General features: G+C 46.7%; 7 protein-coding genes and 1 non-coding gene across 8 annotated transcripts; 3 read left to right on the plus strand and 5 right to left on the minus strand.

Annotated features, from left to right (window-relative positions):
* Positions 1 to 1999: 1999 nt before the first annotated feature.
* F4817DRAFT_323924 (uncharacterized protein) lies at positions 2000 to 4059 on the minus strand. Its single transcript, XM_049301569.1, has 2 exons — positions 3364 to 4059; positions 2000 to 3300 (listed from the first exon to the last, which is right to left on the minus strand). Exons 1-2 carry the CDS (start codon positions 3564 to 3566, stop codon positions 2247 to 2249), a joined length of 1257 nt encoding a protein of 418 aa, XP_049163609.1. The 5' UTR covers positions 3567 to 4059; the 3' UTR covers positions 2000 to 2246.
* Positions 4060 to 4238: 179 nt separating this feature from the next.
* Positions 4239 to 7011, plus strand: F4817DRAFT_84041 (Nucleotidyltransferase). The gene is made up of 4 exons (XM_049307950.1): positions 4239 to 4290; positions 4349 to 4663; positions 4715 to 5518; positions 5577 to 7011. Exons 2-4 carry the CDS (start codon positions 4591 to 4593, stop codon positions 6518 to 6520), a joined length of 1821 nt encoding a protein of 606 aa, XP_049163610.1. The 5' UTR covers positions 4239 to 4290; positions 4349 to 4590; the 3' UTR covers positions 6521 to 7011.
* A 490-nt stretch (positions 7012 to 7501) lies between these two features.
* On the minus strand, positions 7502 to 8525 carry F4817DRAFT_311486 (alpha/beta-hydrolase; the record flags this gene model as incomplete). Its single annotated transcript, XM_049300002.1, has 2 exons — positions 7502 to 8383; positions 8454 to 8525. The coding sequence occupies 2 exons, from the start codon at positions 8523 to 8525 to the stop codon at positions 7502 to 7504; spliced, it is 954 nt and encodes a 317-aa protein (XP_049163611.1).
* Positions 8526 to 10220: 1695 nt separating this feature from the next.
* On the plus strand, positions 10221 to 10980 carry F4817DRAFT_311487 (gated mechanosensitive channel; the record flags this gene model as incomplete). Its single annotated transcript, XM_049300003.1, has 4 exons — positions 10221 to 10378; positions 10435 to 10635; positions 10700 to 10844; positions 10936 to 10980. 4 exons carry the CDS (start codon positions 10221 to 10223, stop codon positions 10978 to 10980), a joined length of 549 nt encoding a protein of 182 aa, XP_049163612.1.
* A 712-nt stretch (positions 10981 to 11692) lies between these two features.
* F4817DRAFT_355841 (uncharacterized protein) lies at positions 11693 to 13246 on the plus strand (the record flags this gene model as incomplete). The annotated part of the gene is made up of 2 exons (XM_049305708.1): positions 11693 to 12002; positions 12063 to 13246. The coding sequence occupies 2 exons, from the start codon at positions 11693 to 11695 to the stop codon at positions 13244 to 13246; spliced, it is 1494 nt and encodes a 497-aa protein (XP_049163613.1).
* A 605-nt stretch (positions 13247 to 13851) lies between these two features.
* F4817DRAFT_84113 (putative monooxygenase) lies at positions 13852 to 15506 on the minus strand. Its single transcript, XM_049307951.1, has 3 exons — positions 15192 to 15506; positions 14794 to 15122; positions 13852 to 14734 (listed from the first exon to the last, which is right to left on the minus strand). The coding sequence occupies exons 1-3, from the start codon at positions 15377 to 15379 to the stop codon at positions 13941 to 13943; spliced, it is 1311 nt and encodes a 436-aa protein (XP_049163614.1). The 5' UTR covers positions 15380 to 15506; the 3' UTR covers positions 13852 to 13940.
* A 1124-nt stretch (positions 15507 to 16630) lies between these two features.
* F4817DRAFT_t7 lies at positions 16631 to 16702 on the minus strand. The gene has a single exon. It is a non-coding gene; the product is annotated as a tRNA-Glu (tRNA).
* Positions 16703 to 19639: 2937 nt separating this feature from the next.
* Positions 19640 to 21606, minus strand: F4817DRAFT_323939 (cytochrome P450). Its single transcript, XM_049301570.1, has 3 exons — positions 21481 to 21606; positions 20827 to 21429; positions 19640 to 20765 (listed from the first exon to the last, which is right to left on the minus strand). The coding sequence occupies exons 1-3, from the start codon at positions 21553 to 21555 to the stop codon at positions 19821 to 19823; spliced, it is 1623 nt and encodes a 540-aa protein (XP_049163615.1). The 5' UTR covers positions 21556 to 21606; the 3' UTR covers positions 19640 to 19820.
* Between the last annotated feature and the right edge of the window lie 387 nt (positions 21607 to 21993).

The raw sequence follows: 21993 nt of genomic DNA on the forward strand, positions 1-21993 counted from the left end.
AACGAGCTCGCGGGGCTTGATCAACGCTTAGCATTTGCTAACAGCGAACTGGCTGCTTTCAACCAAAATCTTGCCAGCAAGAAAAAGGAGCTGGAACATGTCAAGCGCCAACTTAAGGAGTGGCAACCCAAGTTCAAGGATGAAGACAACAATTTACAGAAAACTAGAGCGTCGGTCGAGAAGTTCAAGTCTGCAATCGCCGAAGTAGAAGACAAGATCTTCGCTGACTTCTGCAAACGACTCGGGTATTCTGACATACGAGCCTACGAAGCACAGCAAGGTAGTCTCGAACAAGAGGCTGATGAGAAGCGCACACAGTTTGACCTCCAAAGATCAAGACTAGAAAGTAATAAGAGCTGGGAGACATCAAGATATAAGGATACCGAGAGTAGGCTTCATAACCTTGAAGTCCGCCTTAAGCAGTTGTCCGAAGATATCAAATCCTATCGAGCGGAGAAGAAGGCGATCGAGGAAGCGATGAGCAACGACCAGGATAACCTCGAAGCTTTACAGGAGCAGCTGGATGAGTACAAAGCTGAGCTTACCAAACGCACCGAGAAAGTCAACGCAGCCAAGGCGGAAGTGCAAAAGAGAAGCAAGGACATCGAGAGTAGACAAAAAGCAATCAGTGCTCTGGAAACAGAGGTTCAGAAGAACAGCGCTGGGAAGTTTGCTTTATTAAGACGATGTCGACTTGAACAGATTGATATTCCCCTAGTTTCAGGATCACTTGACAATCTTCCAAACGAAGACAACCTCTTGCACCAAGACCCAGACGCTATGGACGTGGATGAAGGCGACGACGCCGAGATGATAGATAACGCTATGGATGATTACGGTATCGAAGTTGACTTCGACCAGTTGGATGATGATTTGAAGAATGTAAGTTGGTGATTAAAACTTGACAAGGGTAGACGCTAACTTAGACAGCCCGATGATGAGGGCATAGAGGAGAAGCTACAAGAGAAGATATCATCTCTCACTGCAGAGTTGGAAAAGCTAAACCCCAACATGCGAGCAATAGAACGGCTAGAAGTTGTTGAAGCGCGGCTCAAGGCCACAGAAAGGGATTATAATGAGTCAAAAGCGGCGTTCGAAGCTGCCAAGGATGCCTTCGACGAGATCAAAGCTAAACGCTTCGAGTTGTTCAACAAGGCATTCGTACACATCCGGGAGCAGATCGAGCACGTCTACAAGGACCTTACGCGATCGGACCAGTACCCCCTCGGTGGACAGGCCTATCTAGATATCGAAGAAGACACGGACCGGCCGTACCTGTCGGGCATCAAGTACCACGCGATGCCGCCGCTGAAGCGCTTCCGCGACATGGAGCACCTGTCCGGTGGCGAGAAGACCATGGCCGCCCTCGCCCTGCTCTTTGCCATCCACTCGTACCAGCCCTCTCCCTTCTTCGTCCTTGACGAAGTCGATGCCGCCCTCGATAACGCCAACGTCGACAAGATCAAGAATTATATCCGCGAGCACGCCGGCCCTGGAATGCAGTTTATCGTTATCAGTCTCAAGACGGGTCTCTTCCAGGATAGTGAGAGTCTGGTGGGCGTATATAGGGACCAAGAGGTGAATAGCTCAAGGACGCTGACCTTGGATGTAAGTTTTTTTCTTCCTCTTCGCTTTTAACCCTGCCCTTTACCTTCCATGGCTTTGTAGTCTATATTGTGCTAACTTCTCGTCCTCAGCTACGCAAATACGTGTAATATACAAGTCAGTTCTATAAGAAAGAGATATTTCTACAGGAGACGGATGTCACGAGGGACGGGTTCACGAATGACTAGGTAGTAATGGGTGGTGGTTCGTGTTAACATGGATAGCGAGCCTCGAATCATAGCTAGGGGCTTTGCGGAACCAGTATTGCGTTGAAGATACCTTTAACAAGATCCCAAATACCTTATTTGTACTATACGTATTCCTTCGGAACGATGTAGATATTTATCGTTTACACAGCATCAACTGGGCTTTTTTTATTCCACGTCTGCAGCCAATTCTAGAAATCCAAATGTAATTGTTTGCTATCCATTTTTGGACGCCTCGCCCATGCATATATCTAGCAGGGATTAAAAACCCCCAAATCAAAAAGACAATAAATACCTTATACGCTATGCCTTCCTATACATATATACTTAGGGTATCGTAATCGCAAGGAAGCACTCCTATATGCTTCTCGTGCCCCCCTTCCTTTTACCCTAATGCCCGCAAACCCAACACACATAAAATTTGATTAGTTTTGCTTAGACGTCCTCGAATTGCATCTCATCGTCATCCTCGCTTTCGCCGCCGTGAGTTGGCTCCGCCAGCTTGACCTTCTTCGAAGGCCTATCTTCTGAGGCGGGTGTATCTGCGGCGCTAGTGGGACCGCTCGACGCGAGGCGTTTCTCGCCGGTAGAGCTGATATTCGTAGAGATTTCCACGAACTCTTCATCCTCACTCTCCTCATCTTCCTCGCCGTCCTCATCGTCTTCCTCGGCTTCTTTCTCAGCTTTACGCCTTGCTTCCTCAGCTTGAGACTTCTGTAACGTCTTGAATAGCTCCTCCATAGCTTTATCGTGGTTAGCGTCGCCGACCGACTCGTCCGGCATTTTAACGCTGTCGTCGTCCGTCTTAACTGCTGAGGTCGAGTTGGAACCTCCGGCAAATGATAGACCAGAGACGGTGCTTCGGGTATGCCACTCCGGCAACGCGTTCATCTGAGCAACCTCCTCTTTACGGGCGCGTTCAGCTTCCTTCTCGGCTTCGGTAGGACCATCCGTGTCCGTAATGCTAATCGCAATACTCTGTGGACCAGTATTCGCCATACCCTTGACAGCGGTTGGTTTCCCGAGAGATTCGACGGCGATCGAAGGAGCGACCCTGTTGGCTTCATCGCGGTAGACAGGGGCGGCTTGAGAATATAAAGTCTCAAAGTCGGCGTCGGGAATAGTGACGGTATCGAGCTTCGGTAGGACTTCGATGATGAATTTAATCTGACTGTTTAGTCGAGTAGAGAGTTCGTGGCCACCAGCCTCGCGATCGGGGTCAAAAACCAGGACTGTGTTGCAGCGGTGACATAGAAAACCTCGGACAGGATCGTTATTGTCAACAACATCAAGCATAGTCCATTCGGCCTTGCAAAGGGGACAAAAGTATTCCTTCTTCTCCTGCTGGGGGGTAGATTCGCCTTGGACTTTCTTATCGAGTAGGAAAGTTCTATACTTGATCGCATCGATGGCCTGGCGATAATCGATGTAATAGTATGTGCGATTTCGTGGTTTATCTTTGTCCTTTTCGAGCTCAGGTCTCATATGGCTATGACAATAGTAATTAGTTCAATAAGTGTTAATGAATAAGGGCCAATAAAGGTAGCCGTACATCTGCAATAAGTGATCTTCCTTTAGCTTGCCGCAAACCCTGTGCAAATCTTTCCCGTTGAGGTGGACTAAGTAAGACAAGTCGTCGTCGCGCAAAGTTGTATGGCGGACCAATGCATCAATGATAATAATCATTCTCCGATCCTCGGGATTGGTATAGAAAGCGCGTACGACAGAGCGCACTAGGGTCTGTACCATATCCATGATGACGGAAGATGCTGGGCGAATAGGCGCAAAAGGTAGGTAGAAGAAGTGTTGTTGGGATTGTTCGATTACGATAATATGAGAAATTGAGAATATGGGGATGTGGAAGATAGGAAAATGTAAAAAGAATGAAATTAGTGATAGACGGATGGAAAAGTAGTAGACAAAGCGACTCAATAAATAATAGTGAATGTAGCTTCCATCATTTATCAGGTATTGCCAGTTATTGACTTGTAGGAAGTTGGCGGTGGTGGGATACCTTATCTATGAGGACAAAGCGAGAGGCAACATGCGATGTTCCGTGTGAAGGTTCAACCGTCAGATGTTTCGCTTAAGGAAGACGACTACTAAAATCGAATTTGACCCATCGACCAACCAGCCTACCGCGTAGGATTTTGAATTACGAATTGGGAAATCCTAATGGTCGTTTCGCGTTGAGCGTTTCTAGAATGTCGAATGGCTTCGAGCGATTGGCGAAGTTGAGGAAGTCTACCTAATGTTTGGCTTGATGGATATTACCTAAGAGGTACCTTAGCTATCCTCGGGGCGTCATTTCTCGGGCATTCTCTTTGTCCGATTCCGCTAGTTATCTTTTTATCGTAACTTTCCATAACTCCAATTATCTAGCTGACGTCACATGCCAATACTAAATGTACACCTATTTGTAAATGGGATGGCACGAGTAGCAGCAATCTACATGTAATTCGTAGGAGACTTTTACCGTGTAGGTACCTATTTATAAGAATTGCAAACTGAATAACACATGATGACGTCTCCTCGAGTACAACCCACTCTAGATTACTTCTCTGAATTTCCCTGGGAGTTCTGCAAACAATCTCTCAAGGCAAAAGGTTAATGAGGATAAGGTTGACACTCTACAATGACATCTCGCCAATATCGCCACAGAGACTACATTAAATAAGACACGTAGCCAAGACATGTATAAACGACTTTTTTATCATCAGAAGGCTCCTACGCCAAGGGTCATTATAAGAACATTGAAAACAAGACGTAGGTAAATAAAATGCCTCTCAACTTCCCGTCTATCTATCTATTGCCTACTCATATCAAGCCCGACGAGTTGCTCGAACTAGAGAGTAAAATACCTACTTTGACCCATGACATCGATGAGTCTAATATCATCCTAGGCAAGATATCTAATAAGGAAAGGGCAAAGTTCGAACTAAGGCGCAGAAGCATTCTAACTGAAGATATCAATTTATCCTCGATTCCTCTCTTTATTCCGGAGACGCAGACGGATAACCCATATCCGCCACCAAAGCGGAGAAAACTCTCCAGCTCAGTCTCTCCTAAAACCACGCGTGATTATAGACAGACGATTGGATCCGAAGGAGAGAGCCTTGATGATGGCGCAAGTACTTTTAGCAGGGTTAGTTGGGAAGACCAGGGGTCAGGAAATACCACAGACGAAGATGACAACTCTATCGTCAGAGTTGTGAAACTGTCTTGGTTCATGGACTGCTTGGCTCAGGACCATATCCTTCCAATAGATAAGTATTTGATATATCAAGGTCGCAGATTACAAAAGATATCCAACAAACCTCCGCCGAACCCTGATGATATCCTTAGACGCGCTCGGCAAGAAGGTGGGGACGACAACTCTGCAGCAAGAGGAGGCTTTTCGCATACATATGCGTCTGCCTCGCAGCATTTTAGAACATCTGCTCATGCAAAGAGCCCTGAGTTGGTCCACGAGTCGACGTCGGAACATGAGCGTCGCTCACACATGCCGCCGATTCCGGATTACTTACACACAACGTACTCTTGCCAGCGTCCCACACCTGCAAGCCCCCCTAACGACTCTTTTATCGACGAGCTAGAAAAGATCCGGACGCTTAGAACCCTCGAAGGTGACAAGATAGGCATCAGAGCCTACTCTACAAGTATTGCCTCCTTGTCAGCTTACCCCTATCTCATTTCGCACCCAGCTGGTAAGTGCTCAAAGAGTCCTTAGTGTAGCATGAATTTATCTGATTCCAATTCCAGAAGTGGCTAGACTACCTGGCTGTGGCAATAAAATTGCTACGCTCTATCAACAATGGAAAGCGAATGGCTATCTAGAAGAGGTCGAAGAGGCAAAGAAGGACCCGAAAATGTCTGCACTAAAATTATTCTACAACATATGGGGCGTCGCAGATACTACTGCTCGCGAGTTCTATAAGAAAGGATGGCGAGATCTCGACGATATAGTTGAATACGGGTGGGATAGTCTAAGTCGAGTTCAACAGATCGGTATCAAGTACTACGACGAACTACAGGAGAAATTACCTCGTCGTGAAGTTGAGGAAATCGGACAGGTTATACTGAACCACGCTAATAAGATTCGCAAGGGTTTCGAGATGGTTATCGTCGGAGGCTACAGAAGGGGTAAAAGGGAAAGCGGCGATGTTGATGTTATCCTCAGCCACCCCGACGCGGTCGCCACCTTTAACTTTGTCGCGGCTATTGTCAATAGTCTTGAGAAGGAGAAGCATATAACCCACACGCTCATTATGAGTACCAAGAATAGCGAGCGTGGGCAGACTCCAGTGTCATGGAAGGGACAGGACCGTCCGGCAGGCGCCGGATTCGACACTCTGGATAAAGCCCTAGTGGTGTGGCAGGATCCGTACTGGGACAAGACCGCATCATCCAAGAACCCGAACCCCCACCGGAGAGTTGACATAATTGTCAGTCCATGGAAGACGGCCGGCTGTGCCGTAATTGGTTGGACGGGAGGTACGACATTCCAGCGGGATCTGCGGAGATATTGCAAGCATGTGAAGACTCTCAAGTTTGATAGTAGCGGCGTGCGGAGTCGGACGGACGGAAGTTGGGTAGATCTCGAGAGTGACTCTAACGGTCCAGCCCCGGATATGCTTACGGCGGAGAAGCGGGTTTTTGAGAGGCTTGGGCTGGAATGGCGTCCGCCGGAGGAAAGGTGTACGCGATAATTACACTAACAGTCTTCATTTTCTTCACGGCCCATCTACGAGATTGAATAGGTAGGTTATTAATACAATACGGGACCCTGAAAATTATGCTGCGCCTTGGGTTATTGCTATGAACCGAGTTCGTTAAGCCAAAGGGATGGGGGTTTAAGCCTTATTGCTCACGAGGGCGATAAATATTTGCAATAGCTACTCCATTATCTAAAAGGACTTCCCCTATTTGGAGCTTGGTAGGATTGCATAAGAACGTAACGGAATTATAACAACACCAGAAAAAAGAAAAAAAGAAAAAAGAGAAGGGGGAAAAGTGTAAAAAAGCAGGCCCCAGGTTCGAGCTGCGCACACTTGACCAGAACAAGCAGACCAATCTTGCCGCCCTGCCGCTGGCTCGAACCTGTGAATACCTTCGAAAAACCCCGCGAAGGGATTTTATCTACGCCGTCGTACCTTCAAACAACTAGACCACGGCCTCTTTGGCTAATGCATCTTCAGGTCAGGAGTGATGGAGGGGCTGTTAATGCGCCTTATAAGTTTGTTTACCTTGGGTACATGTAATTATGTATCTGGCTGCCTAGAGACTGCGTTGCTATGGAGGTGCCTGGGGTAGATATATATTTACATGAACTGTAGACTACCTCTATAATGTTTGATGTGTTATTAGGTACTGAATAAGCTCAACGGTACGGTCAAGAAGTATTAATAGATTTACCTATAACGCGCAGTTTTGCATACCTACCTAGATGAATATTATACATCTTATAGAAACGAGAGGATCCAGTGCGCCTGTACGCCCATTTCTCATATCTATTTCTCAAATAGTTAGGTAATCGTCTTGCTTCACATACATTAGGTAGGTATACATACTCATCCTCAGCCATGCAATATGGTAGAATGTCACGGCGGTCCGCATTCAGCTTCGTAACCAACCCCCATAAACTATCCTCTACCATCGTCACCTTTCCCCTTCCCCCTTTTCTTAGCCCATCACAACTTAGACTCGGGTCTGCTTCTCCCATCGTCACTACCAGCCCTCTCCAGTATCCAATCCCCCACATCTTGATAGAACTCCTCCTTCCCAGGGTCAGCGTGTAACTGGTGCGCCCAACCCTCATACGGCTTAAACTTCCCATCCTCCACCTTCTTCCCCTGGCGCTCCCACCATTCCCGCACGCGATCGTAACTCGTCACCATGTCCGCGGTGCCGTGCGCGAGGAACACAGCGCGCACGCGCGGCCGCAGCTTCAGTCTCCCCGACGCTAGCGCCTCCGCGCGATCAATCATGCCCGACAGTCCCTCCAGCGTGCCCGTGTAGTGCAGCAGCGGGTCCGCCGCCAGACTCTCCTGCACCGCCGGGTCCCGACACAAATGCTCCGGCGGCACCGGCCGCACCAGCGTGAAATTCGGCACCACGCGCGCAGCCAGACGTCCAGACACGATAGTCAGCCGGTTAGGCTGGACAGCAGGTGCGAACCCCAAGAACGGCGCCTCCAGGATCCAGCCGCGGATGCGGGAAACGACGTCGTCGAACGCGGGGGTGCTGGCCAAGGCTAGGACCTCACCGCCGCCCATGGAGTGGCCTAGGACGAACACTGGGACGGCGTCTGCAGGGGAGGAATGGGAGGAGGACGAGGAGGGACTTAAAGCTTTCTCGCGGATGAAGGCTGCGAGATCTGCTAGTACGGTGGCCGTGGGACCGGTGCGCCCGCGGTCTGCGGGGCGGCGCACGCTTTTCCCCCAGCCGCGCTGGTCGAAGCCTAGGACGGCGATGCCGCGGCGCGCTAGGGACGGGAACAGCTCGTAGTACCGGTCGATGTGGTCGCTGAACCCGTGGACGGCGACGAGTTTTGCTTTGGGCGGGCCGGAGGGCTGGGGAGGGTTAGTTTTCGGTTGGTTTAGGTAGGTAGGTAGGTACCTATGTATAAGAGAGTGTACATACGAGCCAGGACTTGGTGTGCAGGTTCACGCCGTCAACTTCAAATGTGCCTTCGACAATATTGATATCTCCCATTTTGGGCAGCTGGTTGGTAGGGAGAGGGCAATTGGGATTTATAAGATAACCTTAGTGTAGATTAACGGAAGTGAAGAATGTAGTACCCGTCTATGTCTATCATATGTCGTTGAATGGTTTGGTACTTAAGATAAATCTAAGCTCTAAGTTGGAATGAGATGAAGTTTTGAAGATAGTTTTTGTACCTAGTTGCGAGGCAGCTGGGAGCTATGTAAGCAGGGTCGTATATACGATACAGCTATTCATTGGTAGGAATGTGTTTAGCTACACTGTATATTTGTATTGCATTATATTGTATTGCTGACGGGATCGTATTCCCTCGAATAAGAAGTGACCCAATCATCGTTTCTGTATCGGGAAGCTCACCGAGGTAAAGGCAACCAACTTCAGAGGCCTTGTAAGTTCAATTAGGCGCTCAAGACATGTGAAATATAGTGGGGTATTGGGGTAATAAGCCACCACTAGGTACCACAAGGTACCACTATTATACCATTACCTCCTTGTTAGATTAGGTAATTCAATATAAACTTTTAAGTCTAACAGCGTAACTTCTTTTTTATCTTCTCTTATTCTAATTTTTGGGTTAAACGAGATAAATAAAATATACATCCCTTGATAACCCGTTAGTTTTTCCACGGAACCCTTACATCTATAGTCTTAAGAACTAAGTGCCTAAGCATCCCAATAATAACCAACACCTTCTCTATCCTCTTTTTCGACGTGCCGCCCACAGCTCCTAGTATCCATGGTTTGTACCTGGTCTAAGTATTCATATGATGTTGCGCTTAACCCGGCTATACTGCACATGGCGATCATTTGAACGCCGAAGAAGGCCGCACTAGGCGATGGATTCGGCGGCACGTGGAGTTGACGATGACCCACAATGGGTAGTCAGAGCGGGTAGTTAGTTGGCTAGGTCCGGTAGATGACTCGAGGATGAGTAGTGAGTCGTGTTAATTAGTTTCAGATTTAGATGGTATCGAGGCGGTTGTTTTCGTTGAGCTCTAGCGCTAGTTGACTGTTCTAGTATGAGGTAACTTGGTAACACCGCAGAGGGGTACTCTAAAAATAAATCCTGGTAACACAAAACCACGACACATGCTAAAGGCGGAGCTTTATGATAGAAAGAGATGTAAGATTGAAAAACCAAGCGGCCGCTAGAACTTTGTCATCTACTGCAATTGATATCAGAGCTATCAAATTGTCTTTAAATTATAACGTATAGTAGGTAATATTAATTGAGTAAATCCAGTTAGGAATAATCGATAGTATGCACTTGTTGTAGTTATCCGCAATAGTTTAGGCCTATAATGTAATGGTATGGAGTGCATGTGACGCCGTCCCAAGCTAAGTGAAAGACCGGCCGCCAATGGAAAGCTCTTGTAACACCAACTCGTTGTGCTACACTAGGGCCCAAGGGATCCTTCTCAGCTTCCATTTTATTGGGTTCTGAATATTGGGTTCTGAGTTCTCAGTTCGTGAAAGACTGAAGGTGCACCCGAGCTGAGTAATGTTAGTTTTGCTTGGAACAATACAAGTGAAATAACACTGTACCACCATAATCTAAACTTTCAATCCTATAAGACCAACCTCGTTACTCGCTGCCGTCTCAAGGTAACCTTCGGAGAGTACCTAATATATGTATATAACCTACCACCTCGAATCCTTATATACTACACCTAAACACCTTTGAGAATGCCTCATCCGTGGGAATTTAACGAGGAGGGCCCTGAGCCGGAAGAGGAGCGGCGGACCTTGCTCCGAGAAGGCGAGGAAAAAGCGCGGCGCGTCTTTTCTGAGTTCATCGACTTTGCTTTCTCGGGCAACATTCTTGAAATTGCATTCGGTTTGATGTCAGTGAGCCCGTCTAGAGCTTGGGGCTGCGGACCACTGACTCTCGTCTCTGCAGCCTAGCAACGGCATTTACAGCCGTCACTACCTCGCTCGTGAGCGATATACTTCTCCCTCCACTCTCCATCATCCTCCCGCTACGAAGAAACATGAGCGAGAAGTTCGCCGTGCTGAGACCGGGGCCGAATTACAACGACCAAGATGGCTACAACACCCTAGATCAGGCGCAGAGCGACGGGGCCGTCATTCTAGCTTATGGGTACGGATAGTCAAACGCCTTCGTTGTTGACAACAGGTTCCCGATAATTAACTTCGTCAACTAGTATATTTCTCAATAAGGTGATCAATTTCCTAGGCGTCGGCCTAGCCCTGTACGGCCTAGCAAGCTTGTACCAGTGCCTGTCGCACGATCCTATCATCAAGCATACCGTCAAGTGTCGATACTGCGGAAAGAATGTTGGCTTCAAGGTATGTGATTTTGACCCTAAGGTAGCTAGCTAGCTACTAGGGACCTATGGGTCTGACCGATCTAGGCAATCCGATGTGTGAATTGCACTAGCTGGCTCGATGGGCGAGAAGAGCGGATGCGATAGACGACCTATAGTTACGAGTTGCTTATCGGAAATACCAAGTGAATATCGTGTTTCCGGTCAGTATACCTAACGCTTCGAATATATCTCCTTTCGGGACGTATTCTAAGTATTATTCTTTTTTAGAGAATGTCTCATATAAACACTTTGATAGGCTTTAGACCGCTTGATTTAGCATGTTCGATCCGATCATTCTCGTCATTGGGCTTCGGTGTTGGCGTAGATCGGCGCAGGGCACCAGTGAAGTTCGAGGAAACGTCACGAGGGGAAATCCGGTTTCAGGGGGGGGGGTTATGGCGTATGTTGAGAGAGTATTTGCCTAGTACTTCTCATTCTTCTCGAGATATTGTTAAATAGAATTATCAGCTGAAACCAAAGACTCCTCAATTAATAGTGATCGCAATAGTTGTATGAAATTCACTTTGAGGAATAAGGTTCAAATCGGAAAGTTGAAGATATCTTGATGCCGCTATACTTGAATAAGTATGCTAGAAAGGAGGTATGCACACTAGATATCTGCATAGATATGTACCTATGTAGGTAGTGTATAGAGTTACAGCCAGGTTTTAATCCCTGGAACCGACCAGCGATGTATGATGTCATTGTTCTAGCAACGTGGTTACGGGCAATATAATGTCTTCTAGCCCGTGCTAAACGCCTTTTAATATCTGATTTTCGTGTACTAAAGTTTGATGGACGCGTCATGATCGTTTCCAAAAACTTATAATGTCTAATGAGTCGCATGTCGAGCTTCACGACTTGGAACGATCAGCGACAGAGACGGCAACTCTACAGTCGCAACAGCAACAGCAGCGCGAATACCAAAATAATGGACGCCGTCGTTCGAGTTCTGATCCTATAGGTCAAGGCCGTCAGCGGCCAGGTTTAGCAGTGATACGACCTCGTAGGGGAACAAATGGCTCTCGTATGTCCTCAATTGCTGAGAATACAAGACCGACTAGTACAGCCCTTTTCCACACGCCGAACGGGCGTACCGAACTCGATGAAAATATCGCCGACCTACTCGATGTTATAGGTAAGTACTTTATAAAAGCACTCATAAAATGTTCGCGCATACAGCTGACCACTCGATCAGATCCCGAAGTGTCTACGTTCAACAACGTGACCAACATACAAAACTCTCTTTTTGTGCCATCTCTCGGTAGATTTATCAACCGGCGGCCAACATATCAACTTTCAATAGCACCCGAACATGGAACTATTCGAGAGGAAAAGGATAAAGAGGAAGATAGATTCAACTTTAACCATGCCGTTCTCCCCGATGGCGTATTTTTGGACGGGTGGACCGATGCGGAAAAGGACGAGCTCAATGACTACGTGCGCCATATGTTGCATTCACGACGTTCCCGGTTTAAGCGAAGCATGAAAGCTTTTGGACAGTACGTCAGGAAGCCCCTTGGCTTTTTTGTGACGCTATACGCGACTCTTATCACGCTTTTCGGCTTGGCTTGGGTACTGTTCTTGATTGGTTGGATCTACGTTGGAGAGGAGCAGGTTTACGCCATCAACATCATCGACTATGTCCTGGTCGCCCTTTTTGGCCTCGTCGGTGACGGCTTGGCGCCTTTTCGTGCTATCGACACCTACCACATGGCTTACATAGCGCATTACCATCGCCTAACATGGAAGCTACGCAGAAAAAAGCACATGGGGAACCTACGCGACAAGAACGACTTACCGACGAATTCGGATCTTGAGGCGGCGCGCGATGAGTTATCAGTCCTGTCGCCGCAGCAGGAAGCGCGGCTCGTATACCACCAGACGAAGTTTGCCAAATCGCACACGTTCTACAAGCCGCACGAGACCAAGACGCACTACGCATTTCCCCTGAACTGGCTGGTAGCAATCGTAACGCTGCTCGATATACACTCATGCCTGCAGATCGCGCTGGGCGCAACGACATGGGGCATCGACTATAACGTACGGCCGATGGCGGTGACGGCGACGATCCTAAGCTGTTCCATCGCGGTCAACATCACGGCTGGCATCCTAATCAGCATCGGGGGGCGACGGACGCGCAAGAAGGACGTGGTGGAGCGCATGTTCCGACAGGACCTAACGCGCGAAGCGTTCGACAAGATCCGCGCGCGCGGCAAGAAACACGGCGACACCGAGAAGCAGCTCAAGGCGGAGCGTGCGCTCGAGCAGGGCCGCAAGAGCGAGGCGAATGACGACGCGGCGAGCGAGGAGATACGCGGCGTTCCGATAGAGAATACCAAGACGGAGGACGAGCGGGGGATATACCCGGACGCGCGATGATATTGGAATAGACGTGGATAATGTCTAATGATCTGGTTTCTTTTATTGTTGGCGGGGAGAAATGCATACATACCCAGGGAATATACATGGTTTTTTTTTTGGTAGTTGCTAAAACTAGCTGTTTGAAAGCCGTATGATAGTGTTGAAATATTTTATCATATCTAGGTAGGTAGTCTCAGTCTGATCTTGCAGCCCCGAATCGTGCTACTTTGGTAAAGTTGAGTCTATGGTGATAGCTGGGGTCTTTAACCGAAGGATTCCCCCTTTACCCCTTAACCCCTTAACCCCTTTTTGTGGTGGTCCTATCTTTTGAGAGGTAGTTGGGGGGTTTGACAATAATTGGTGAATGACCCGGTTTAGCGTGCCCCCTATATGCTCTAACCCTACAACTATGAAGAATTAATAGCTTTAAAGGATTATTCTTTGTTTGAGCTATGTTGAAGTTGGGAGAAAGAAAGTCTCTCGAAGCCGGGGGAGCATAGGGGGGTTCTTTTTTCCTTCTTGGTGGCCGTGGCATAGAAGTATAATTCGTACACGTACTGTTGCAGGAGTTGCAACATTATATCAAGCGTCTCGTTAATGCAGCTACAGTGACAACCTTTAAAGATGTACATGAATAGATCCAACCGTTCAATAAAACACAGGTACCTATTCTATATATATTGTCAATAACGAGAAGAAATTGTTATATCTCCTATATGCTTGGGACTAAGCTTAGCTTGCAGATCCCTTTCGCCACGCTACGGACCCCTTCAGGCCCAATTTCTAGTCTCTCATCCGGCAGGCTCTTGACCGGATGCCCCCAAGCTCTAACACCCGTTTTGTCCTTCCTGAAGTTGTGCTGGAAGTATCTGGAGAGTTCAACAGCTTCAGCCCCCCGAGGTAGTACTTCCCCGTAGAATGTAGTGAGTAGGCGGTGGAGGGCGGCGTCATCCGACGAATCGAGCTCCGTTATCAGCTTGCCCAGGAGGAGCGCATCACGCATCGCATGTATACCTCCTTCAGCCTTGAATGGCAGCATCAAGTGCACAGCATCGCCGAGCAGAATCGCCCTTCCGAGCGGTATCTCGTCAAGATGGCAGTCCGTTGGGATCCATCCAATCTCCCGAATGCCTTCTGGGGCTGTCTCATAGATGATGCTTCTGAATTTGGGATCCATGTGCGCGGTCATCTTCTTCGCGATTTCGAGACGTTCCGCCTTGGAAAGACTGTTGACTGCCGCGCGACCAGTTTGCTCAGCGAGAGGATCGTGCCATCCGATAACCCAGAAGAATTCTCCCGACTTGCCATCTGGCGATATCTTGGTGAGACCCATGAATAGGTTGTTCCAGCCGTCCCCGCTGGTCACTGGTATAATAGCCATGCTATGCGCGATCTCCAGCTGACGCGCGAATAATTCACCGCTCAGCGTGGTTTCTCCAGTTATGGAGCTGAGCGGAACGTTCCTAAGCACCTCGCTATTAGGCTTCCCTAGTACATGCTCTCTTACTGCGCACGTGTTAGACGCATTATTGCTATGAATTATTAATGGGGGGAGAAGGGCTTACCAATGCTGTTTGCACCGTCGGCACCGATCAGGATGTCACCCATAGCGGTGGTGCCGTTAGTAAAAGAGACTACCATTTTATCTCCTACTCTTTCAATCTTTCTTGCAACCCTGCCATACTGGACGTTGAAACCGGTTGCTAGCCACTGCCGGAATTGCAGACGGTTGACGCGCAAGGTAGGAGTAGAAGGAGAGTTTTCCGTGCCAAGACGATCATTGTGGAAATAGAAAACAACTTGAGTTTCTAAGTTAAGGGGATTGAGATGATGAGCAGCGTCCCTAAGGTTTGGCATATCATCCGGGAAAGCCTTGGATAGATCGTCTAGAATGCTGTACGATTTGATAAATGGTTTAGACATGTATGTAGGTAGCTATGATAATTGGGAAGCTGATACTAACGTGTGCATTGTCAGGGACCAGCCCTGGATTCTAGCAACTTCGTGCTCGTCCCGCTCGAAGATCTCAAATGGTATTCCATTCTTCCGAAATATCTGGGCGAGGGTCAGGCCACCGAGACCGGCGCCGACGATAAGAACTTTCGGCTTGTATCTAGTTTCCGACATATTTGGCTCTATTGTCTCTTTCATCTCTACGATAATAGGTAACTTGTTCTAGTAAATACAGAGAATATGCCATCTCGACTCAAATTGAAGTGGCAGACAGACCGTTTTTATGTACGAGGATCCCAAGAATAGCTAAACCAATCATGTAATAGTAAATGCATGCGATCCCTCAGCTCTCGGAGACGGAGTATCTCTCCACGCCCCGTAAGGCTACCTGTCAGCGATAATGAATTATATGACAGGTCTAGACGTAGGTACCTTATCAAGCGAGTACATAATGGATCTCATATCAAAGGAACGGGACGCCACCAAAGGAATCATGTGCAAGGGTTAGTTAAACCAGATTGGTGCGTTTAACTGTTATGTTTCTCCGTATTATACATGATTCGATACCTACCTAAGGTACCCAGATATAACGAGATACCTATATATACTTTATTCTTTCTTAGTTAGTAAACAGCAGCGAACTTCAGGCGGGTTTCTCTCTACCAGCTTAATATATATAATATGACTGGAGAAGACTTCGTCAACCCGCTCTGCTCGGAGCTTATCGACATATATGAAATTTGTAAATCTGTTATGCTATCTAGGTATGTATGTACCCGCCACACTATAATCAGTTGTGGTTAAAGGCTTTATTATTTTTCAGCTCGGCGTTTGAGCGGATAATATTAATTCATTACATTGCCCCGGATATACGTGTCCGACGTCCCCATGCACCTCTCCATGTCCTCTAGCGGCTGATAATACCTACGCCTACCCTTGTGGCTTATATACATTAGGTACCTCTTTACAGTCCATAAAACATCGACAAGTTAGCTGCATTAGTTGCAGCTATTCTAGCCAATAAATGGAACTACGTTTTCACGTCTTGATAATTGTTTCGTAGCTTATGTTCCTGAGGAATTGAGATATACGAACGTCACAGGTATTAAACTTGTACTTTAACTTGCTGTATAACGTATTTTAGAAATCAAGATCAGCCATATATTGCCATAAACCTCTATTCACACCAATTTGCTAGTTAGACTATTTAAAGCATAGGTCAAGGTATATGTCTGTGATAATGTAATAGAAGTTACTGGACCTTAAACGGTAAGTATATTAACGATGAAAACTTTAGACAAATAAAGCAGAAAGATGTAAGAAGACTGCATTTCGGAGAAGGTATAGTTGTACCCAAGTAAAGTAGAAAGGGTATGTATTATAAAGACATACATAGTTAAAAAAAAAGAAAACACTACAATATACAGATCAGAGAAGTTCAAAAAAGAATTCCGAATCGGGGAATCGAACCCCGGGCTCAGGAACGAGAATCCCGAATGTTAGCCACTACACCAATTCGGATATAATGAACTTGCCGTCATGCTTGTCTATGAGCTGTGCAAGAGGTTGACCGGATCTGAGAGGAAAGTACGGATAAAACCTTGGGGTTACGCTTAAATCATAGGTTTTTGGTGCAAGGCAACTACCCGATATACATGCCTAACATGTAGCTCTTGTTTGTACATAATTTAGCTTCACTTGCTAAGGATATTATGTAGGAATATGTTACACATAATTCGTTTAAAGATAGAACATAATACCATGTAAGTTAATAGAGTAGTAAACATGAAGTTTTTATAATATATGCCTCAACGATTTGCCATGGATACAGTAGCTTTCAAACTGACGGCGGGCAATTTATACGTATTTAACTACATGTATCAGGCACCTAGTATGTTTATAATGTCAGCAAGGAATCCCTATTGTCTTAGGGTATTCAGATATGAAAAGCCTTTATGCCTTGGGTACTTCATGTAGGTAGGTACCTAGGTACGCATAGAAAAATGTGTGCAGCTCTTGGGTTATGTACCATGTACCTACTCTATTCTATGTTGTAGACTGCTCGAGTATTGGAAGGTGCATTGTTGATTCTCAAGTCTTGTAGCCTTACAGGCCCTAATCAGTTCCGTTACCAGGTGACGTGGATCACCTGCCAACATATGTAACTATACCTGAATCCCACCTGGCAAGAGCACTGATGTGTTGAAATTTAAATCAGCATGAGGTAGGTGCGTACATAAAGTGTGTACGTACTTATGTGCATGGGCAGTATTTGCATAGGTACATAGAGGGCGTACCTGCCCTACATATCGCAGTTGCCTCGTAGTTGCTCAAGTTCCCCAGGAGACGAGGAAAGAACCTACTGATAAGTAAGGGGCACCTTCCCCAGAAACCAAAATTATTGCTCGTTGCCTGGCTGATCTTGCCTGATCTTACTGCTCCTTCCTGATTTTACTGATTTCACCTGGCTGATTCTGCCAGATTGATTCTGCCGGACTTCTCATTACCGCCCTCCAGAATTCCTATATAAACATGGCCACCTCGGCCCCAAACTGGAAACTTACCTCTCACTTTCCCATTACCTAACACAACAACAACAACCACCTTCATCATCCTACTTCATAGGTAACATCAAAGCTTAACCCTTAACTATTCTTCATGACTATTAGTCACCACAAACATGTATTACAATACATATTGTAATACATCTTTTCTTGTTCTTGTTTCTTGTCCTTCATCACTATCTCATCCTTGAAGGTTAACCTTGACTACCCCAACACTCAACACTTGAGACAACTTAACTATACTTCCTTCTCCTATTAATTACTACTTGTTAACTTCAAGTTATACGAGTCACTTGGAATAAGGCATTTTCATGATGCAGTCTTCGCGTCTTCTCGGAAGCGCGTAAACAAATATTATTACCAACATTCAATGCCCTTGGTAACCCTAAAACATCAATATGGTTGTCTAGCAACAATACCATGGCAACAGAACAAGTCAACAAAAAAATTGGAACAACAACAACAGTCTCGAACAATACTGGTAATTTCCTTCCTGACCTTCAATTCTGATCATCACACTCACCTAACATCTTCTCCTTAAGTCGTCATCATCCCACTGACTCCTAGCATCACTTGTTATTGAGACTACAGCCACTGTATCACTCAACAACAGCATTCCGTTGATCTCTTTTCCCAGACCGCTCTACTACCATAGGAGGAAGTACCTGTCACAAGCTAGCATTATACAGAACACCAGCGTCTGCGTGACTGCTAATGGCTCTTCTGTGCTGCGACTTCGCCTCTTGCTTGTCAGTCAAGCGTGTCCCTGACACTGCATATTGCATAGCAACGTGATTTAATGTACGGAGGAAAACTCTTAGGGTAGTAGAATCGGTGGGGATTGAGTCAGAGGTCTGCATGCTTGATTGATGTGATTGCAGTGTCTGTTAGTCGATATGACCTGTTGATCCTTGAGTGTGGTTGACTTGATGGAAATCAAGACGAGATATTACGATGCCCCATGCATCTTAAGGTAAGAATCCCCCCTGAAAACATTCCCCTTGTTATTACGCTTCTGCCTCCCCTACTTTCCCGCTTAATGGGTGCTGACTTTACACAGCCAGAGGATATGTGCACTTGACTGCCTGGTAGTGGACTACAAGGCCCGGCAAATATCACATCTGCCGCTCCGGGTTGTAACAGGGAAGAGATTTTCTACATGTAGTGAGTACATCATCAACCTTGCAAGGCAATGATCATTGTAATTTTGACGCCACTAACCGCATGGCCTATTTAAACTAGGCCAACCCTGCAGAAACAGAGCAGAATAAATCAGCTACCTAGGTACCTAGGCATTAAGATTACGAAGCACTATTGCAAGAAAAGTCGCTACAGAAAGGCCAAAGGTGTCACAAAAACAATGTTGGATGACGATAACTACCAAGATAAGCTCAGTTCAACACCCAAGGTGATGGGGCCCTTGTTTAACTACTACCAATAATAAGCCTTGCGCAGCAACCAAGTGAGATGATCTCTACAAGAGACTATCCTCAGGCAAAAAGAAGCAGGAGAAAGAGCAGGAGCAGGAGCAGCATGAGCTGAAAGGCAAGGGAAAGGGGGATGGGAATAAGGATGTGAATGGGGGAGATGGGAGTGTTGTTTTCACTCATTGGAATATGGATTGCTGCAAGGATACTGGGAAGTTTATTAGTAGAATAGTATGAGAAGCTGTCCACGACTCTTCTACCATAATAAAGCAAGCCCGTACAACTTATGCACGGTCCTTATGAATTTTATAAGTGGAGGAATAGCATGAAAACTTCTTCATTTTCAATATAATGGTTTTCTCTATTTGTACCCGGGTACATTTGAGAGGCAACAGGTACTCATTGAGAGGGGAATAAGATACGGCTTATGTTTTATGATAACGTTAAAGAATACCAAAGTAATAAGTGTTTCTCGGAATGATGTTGGATTATTCCTTGTCCGCCTAGATAGTCTGTTTTGTTTGTATGACATATCCAAAAAGAGCATCGTGAATAGTACGAGTGCTCCTATCCTAACCTCGACCTAATACCCTCAACTCGAGTATACTATTGCTATGAATTCGAGTTACTTGACCATTCACCCTAGGGTTAATCTGACTGCTGCCTCTTTCTGAACTGTAACATTGGGCCACGTCGCATTGAAACATACGCGTCAGACAGCTGGAATTGCTTGCTATCGCGTGCGCCCCATCCATATTCGGGTCTCCCCGACCCCAACGTAGAGCCTGGTTCCCTCCTGACATCAAACCGGTGAAGAGTCCGAGCGATTACAATCATCATTTCCATCATTGCGAAGTTTTGTCCAAGACACCTACCAGGTCCTCCGGCAAAAGGGTGACTACCAGACCGCGCCCTATTCACGTCCTTCTCCGTTACACCCGTAGCCTCGTCTACAATCCAGCGCTCAGGACGAAACACTTCAGGGTCGCCGTAAACCTCCTGATTACGGGATAGTGCCCAGTTGGTCGTACCAACATTGATTCCTGGTGGAAAATACTCTCCTTGGATCTCGATCCCTCCTGAAAGCACTTCTCGGGGAAGATCGCTAGGGAGCGCCGGAGCAAGACGCATTCCCTCTTCAATGCACGCCCGTAAGTATACTAAAGAGGAAAGCTTGGGTCCGTACACAATATCGTCAGTGGATTTGAACTCCGTACGAATTTCCTGAACAAGCTTCTGGTAGCGATGGCTGTCGCCTGTTATGTAAAATAATATGCCAGAGAGGCTGACAGATGTAGTATCAGACCCGGCAATAATTAATAGGTTGGCCTCCGCTCGGAGCTGGGCCTCGTTATACGCTGGAAGGCCAGTGTCGGTGTCACGGGCTTCGCACAGAAAATAGAACATATCCTGGCGCCGCTCGGCTTCCGGTTTCTCAGCCTGTTCCTGATGCAAGGCAATCCTCTTAGTGACACTATCATGAATAAACTGTTTATATTGTCGGATAGGTGGTGGTGTCAACAAGGCGAAAAGCTTGTCCAAGCCCCCACGCTTTAGCCAAAGAATGTAATTACGAAAAGGAGAGCGGCCAATCTGCAAGTACCCAACCATTAGCACGGGCTTAATTATAGAAGGGCAATGTGATGAACTTTACCGAATTACTCAATTTCACATAATCAGAAATGCTGTGGGGCACGGTTTTCAGGGGGTTGGCGCCAGGTTCCTTAACATTGAAAGACTTCCCAAAACTGAGATCCCCCATGATATCGAAGACTAGACCGTCTATCTTCTCCGAAATGTCAACCGCAGGCGACCAACTGGAATCGTCGTCCTCAATAAGAAGTTGGTTCCAACGGTCCAAATGCTGGATAACGAAACTTGACGCGGCGCGCACCGAATTCTCCGTGAAAGCGAGGCTAAGGAGCTTTCGTTTCCGCGCATGTTCGGCGACGTCAAGCGTAGCAATCGTTGTAGCTTCGGAGCCATCGACTTGGGCATCTTTGTAGAACTCGCTTCGTCGTACATTTGATTTCAGGCCATATATATCCGCGTAAGCTGCAGGGTTGTTGAACAGGACTGCGTTTGGCTCCGGGCGTATCTTGTCGCCATATATCTGAAACTGTTGCCATAGCCAGACATGCCGGTCACCTCGGTTTGCGTGGTACCACGAAGGTATTTGACTTGCTCTGGCAAGAAACGGACCGGGGATATTGGCCAGGGGGTGAAAGAATAGGTTATATACGACATTTGCTAGGTACTGTATGTATTCGTTCAGTCTGGGTTATTTCTTTGAGAGCCAAGCACGTACTACGAGAAGACTAATCACAAAAGCCGCTATGAGCCATTCCATAGGGCTCATGTTGCGAAGAGACAGAATCAACATGGCGATAGTAGATCTAAGTGCGAGTAGCAGTGTGTTGATTGAGGTTGTAAGTTAGATCTATAGTATATATAGTATATATATAGTAGAGAGAACCCTTTATATAAACGCATAGCTACCTAATTAAGTAACACCAAGATCCCACGTTATCATAGCCAGATCTATGACATCAAGTATATTACCTACATATAAGACATATATGCTTGTTAGCAATTGCGGCGTCGTTCTCGCCACAAAGAAGGTCACCCGCCGGCCTGTTATGGCGTGCAACCGACACATACATTAAATATAATATGTAGCGTAACCTCAACTTAACCCTAGGTTCGCAGGAGTGGCTTCCTGGTTCCAATCAGAGATGTCAACTGGTGATACCTATCCGTCATCCGCCATCCGCCACAGAAAAGCAAAAGGGAGCATTGCTAAGCGCTAGATGAGACAATC

Source organism: Daldinia loculata, assembly GCF_022478755.1.
Source record: "Daldinia loculata strain CBS 113971 unplaced genomic scaffold F4817scaffold_2, whole genome shotgun sequence".
Taxonomy (NCBI): Eukaryota; Fungi; Ascomycota; class Sordariomycetes; order Xylariales; family Hypoxylaceae; genus Daldinia; species Daldinia loculata.

Bases quoted from the DNA above. Each gene is read 5' to 3' on its own strand.
- F4817DRAFT_323924 (XM_049301569.1), bottom strand. From the start codon at position 3,566: ATGGATATGGTACAGACCCTAGTGCGCTCTGTCGTACGCGCTTTCTAT. The intron at 3,301-3,363 runs GTACGGCTACCT...CTATTGTCATAG, and splicing joins GAAGATCACTTATTGCAGAT to CCATATGAGACCTGAGCTCG.
- F4817DRAFT_84041 (XM_049307950.1), top strand. From the start codon at position 4,591: ATGCCTCTCAACTTCCCGTCTATCTATCTATTGCCTACTCATATCAAG. The intron at 4,664-4,714 runs GTAAAATACCTA...ATATCATCCTAG, and splicing joins CGAGTTGCTCGAACTAGAGA to GCAAGATATCTAATAAGGAA. The intron at 5,519-5,576 runs GTAAGTGCTCAA...CAATTCCAGAAG, and splicing joins TCTCATTTCGCACCCAGCTG to TGGCTAGACTACCTGGCTGT.
- F4817DRAFT_84113 (XM_049307951.1), bottom strand. From the start codon at position 15,379: ATGAAAGAGACAATAGAGCCAAATATGTCGGAAACTAGATACAAGCCG. The intron at 15,123-15,191 runs GTTAGTATCAGC...CAAATCGTACAG, and splicing joins TGGTCCCTGACAATGCACAC to CATTCTAGACGATCTATCCA. The intron at 14,735-14,793 runs GTAAGCCCTTCT...ACACGTGCGCAG, and splicing joins CGACGGTGCAAACAGCATTG to TAAGAGAGCATGTACTAGGG.
- F4817DRAFT_323939 (XM_049301570.1), bottom strand. From the start codon at position 21,555: ATGTTGATTCTGTCTCTTCGCAACATGAGCCCTATGGAATGGCTCATA. The intron at 21,430-21,480 runs GTACGTGCTTGG...GAATACATACAG, and splicing joins TTGTGATTAGTCTTCTCGTA to TACCTAGCAAATGTCGTATA. The intron at 20,766-20,826 runs GTAAAGTTCATC...GGGTACTTGCAG, and splicing joins ATGTGAAATTGAGTAATTCG to ATTGGCCGCTCTCCTTTTCG.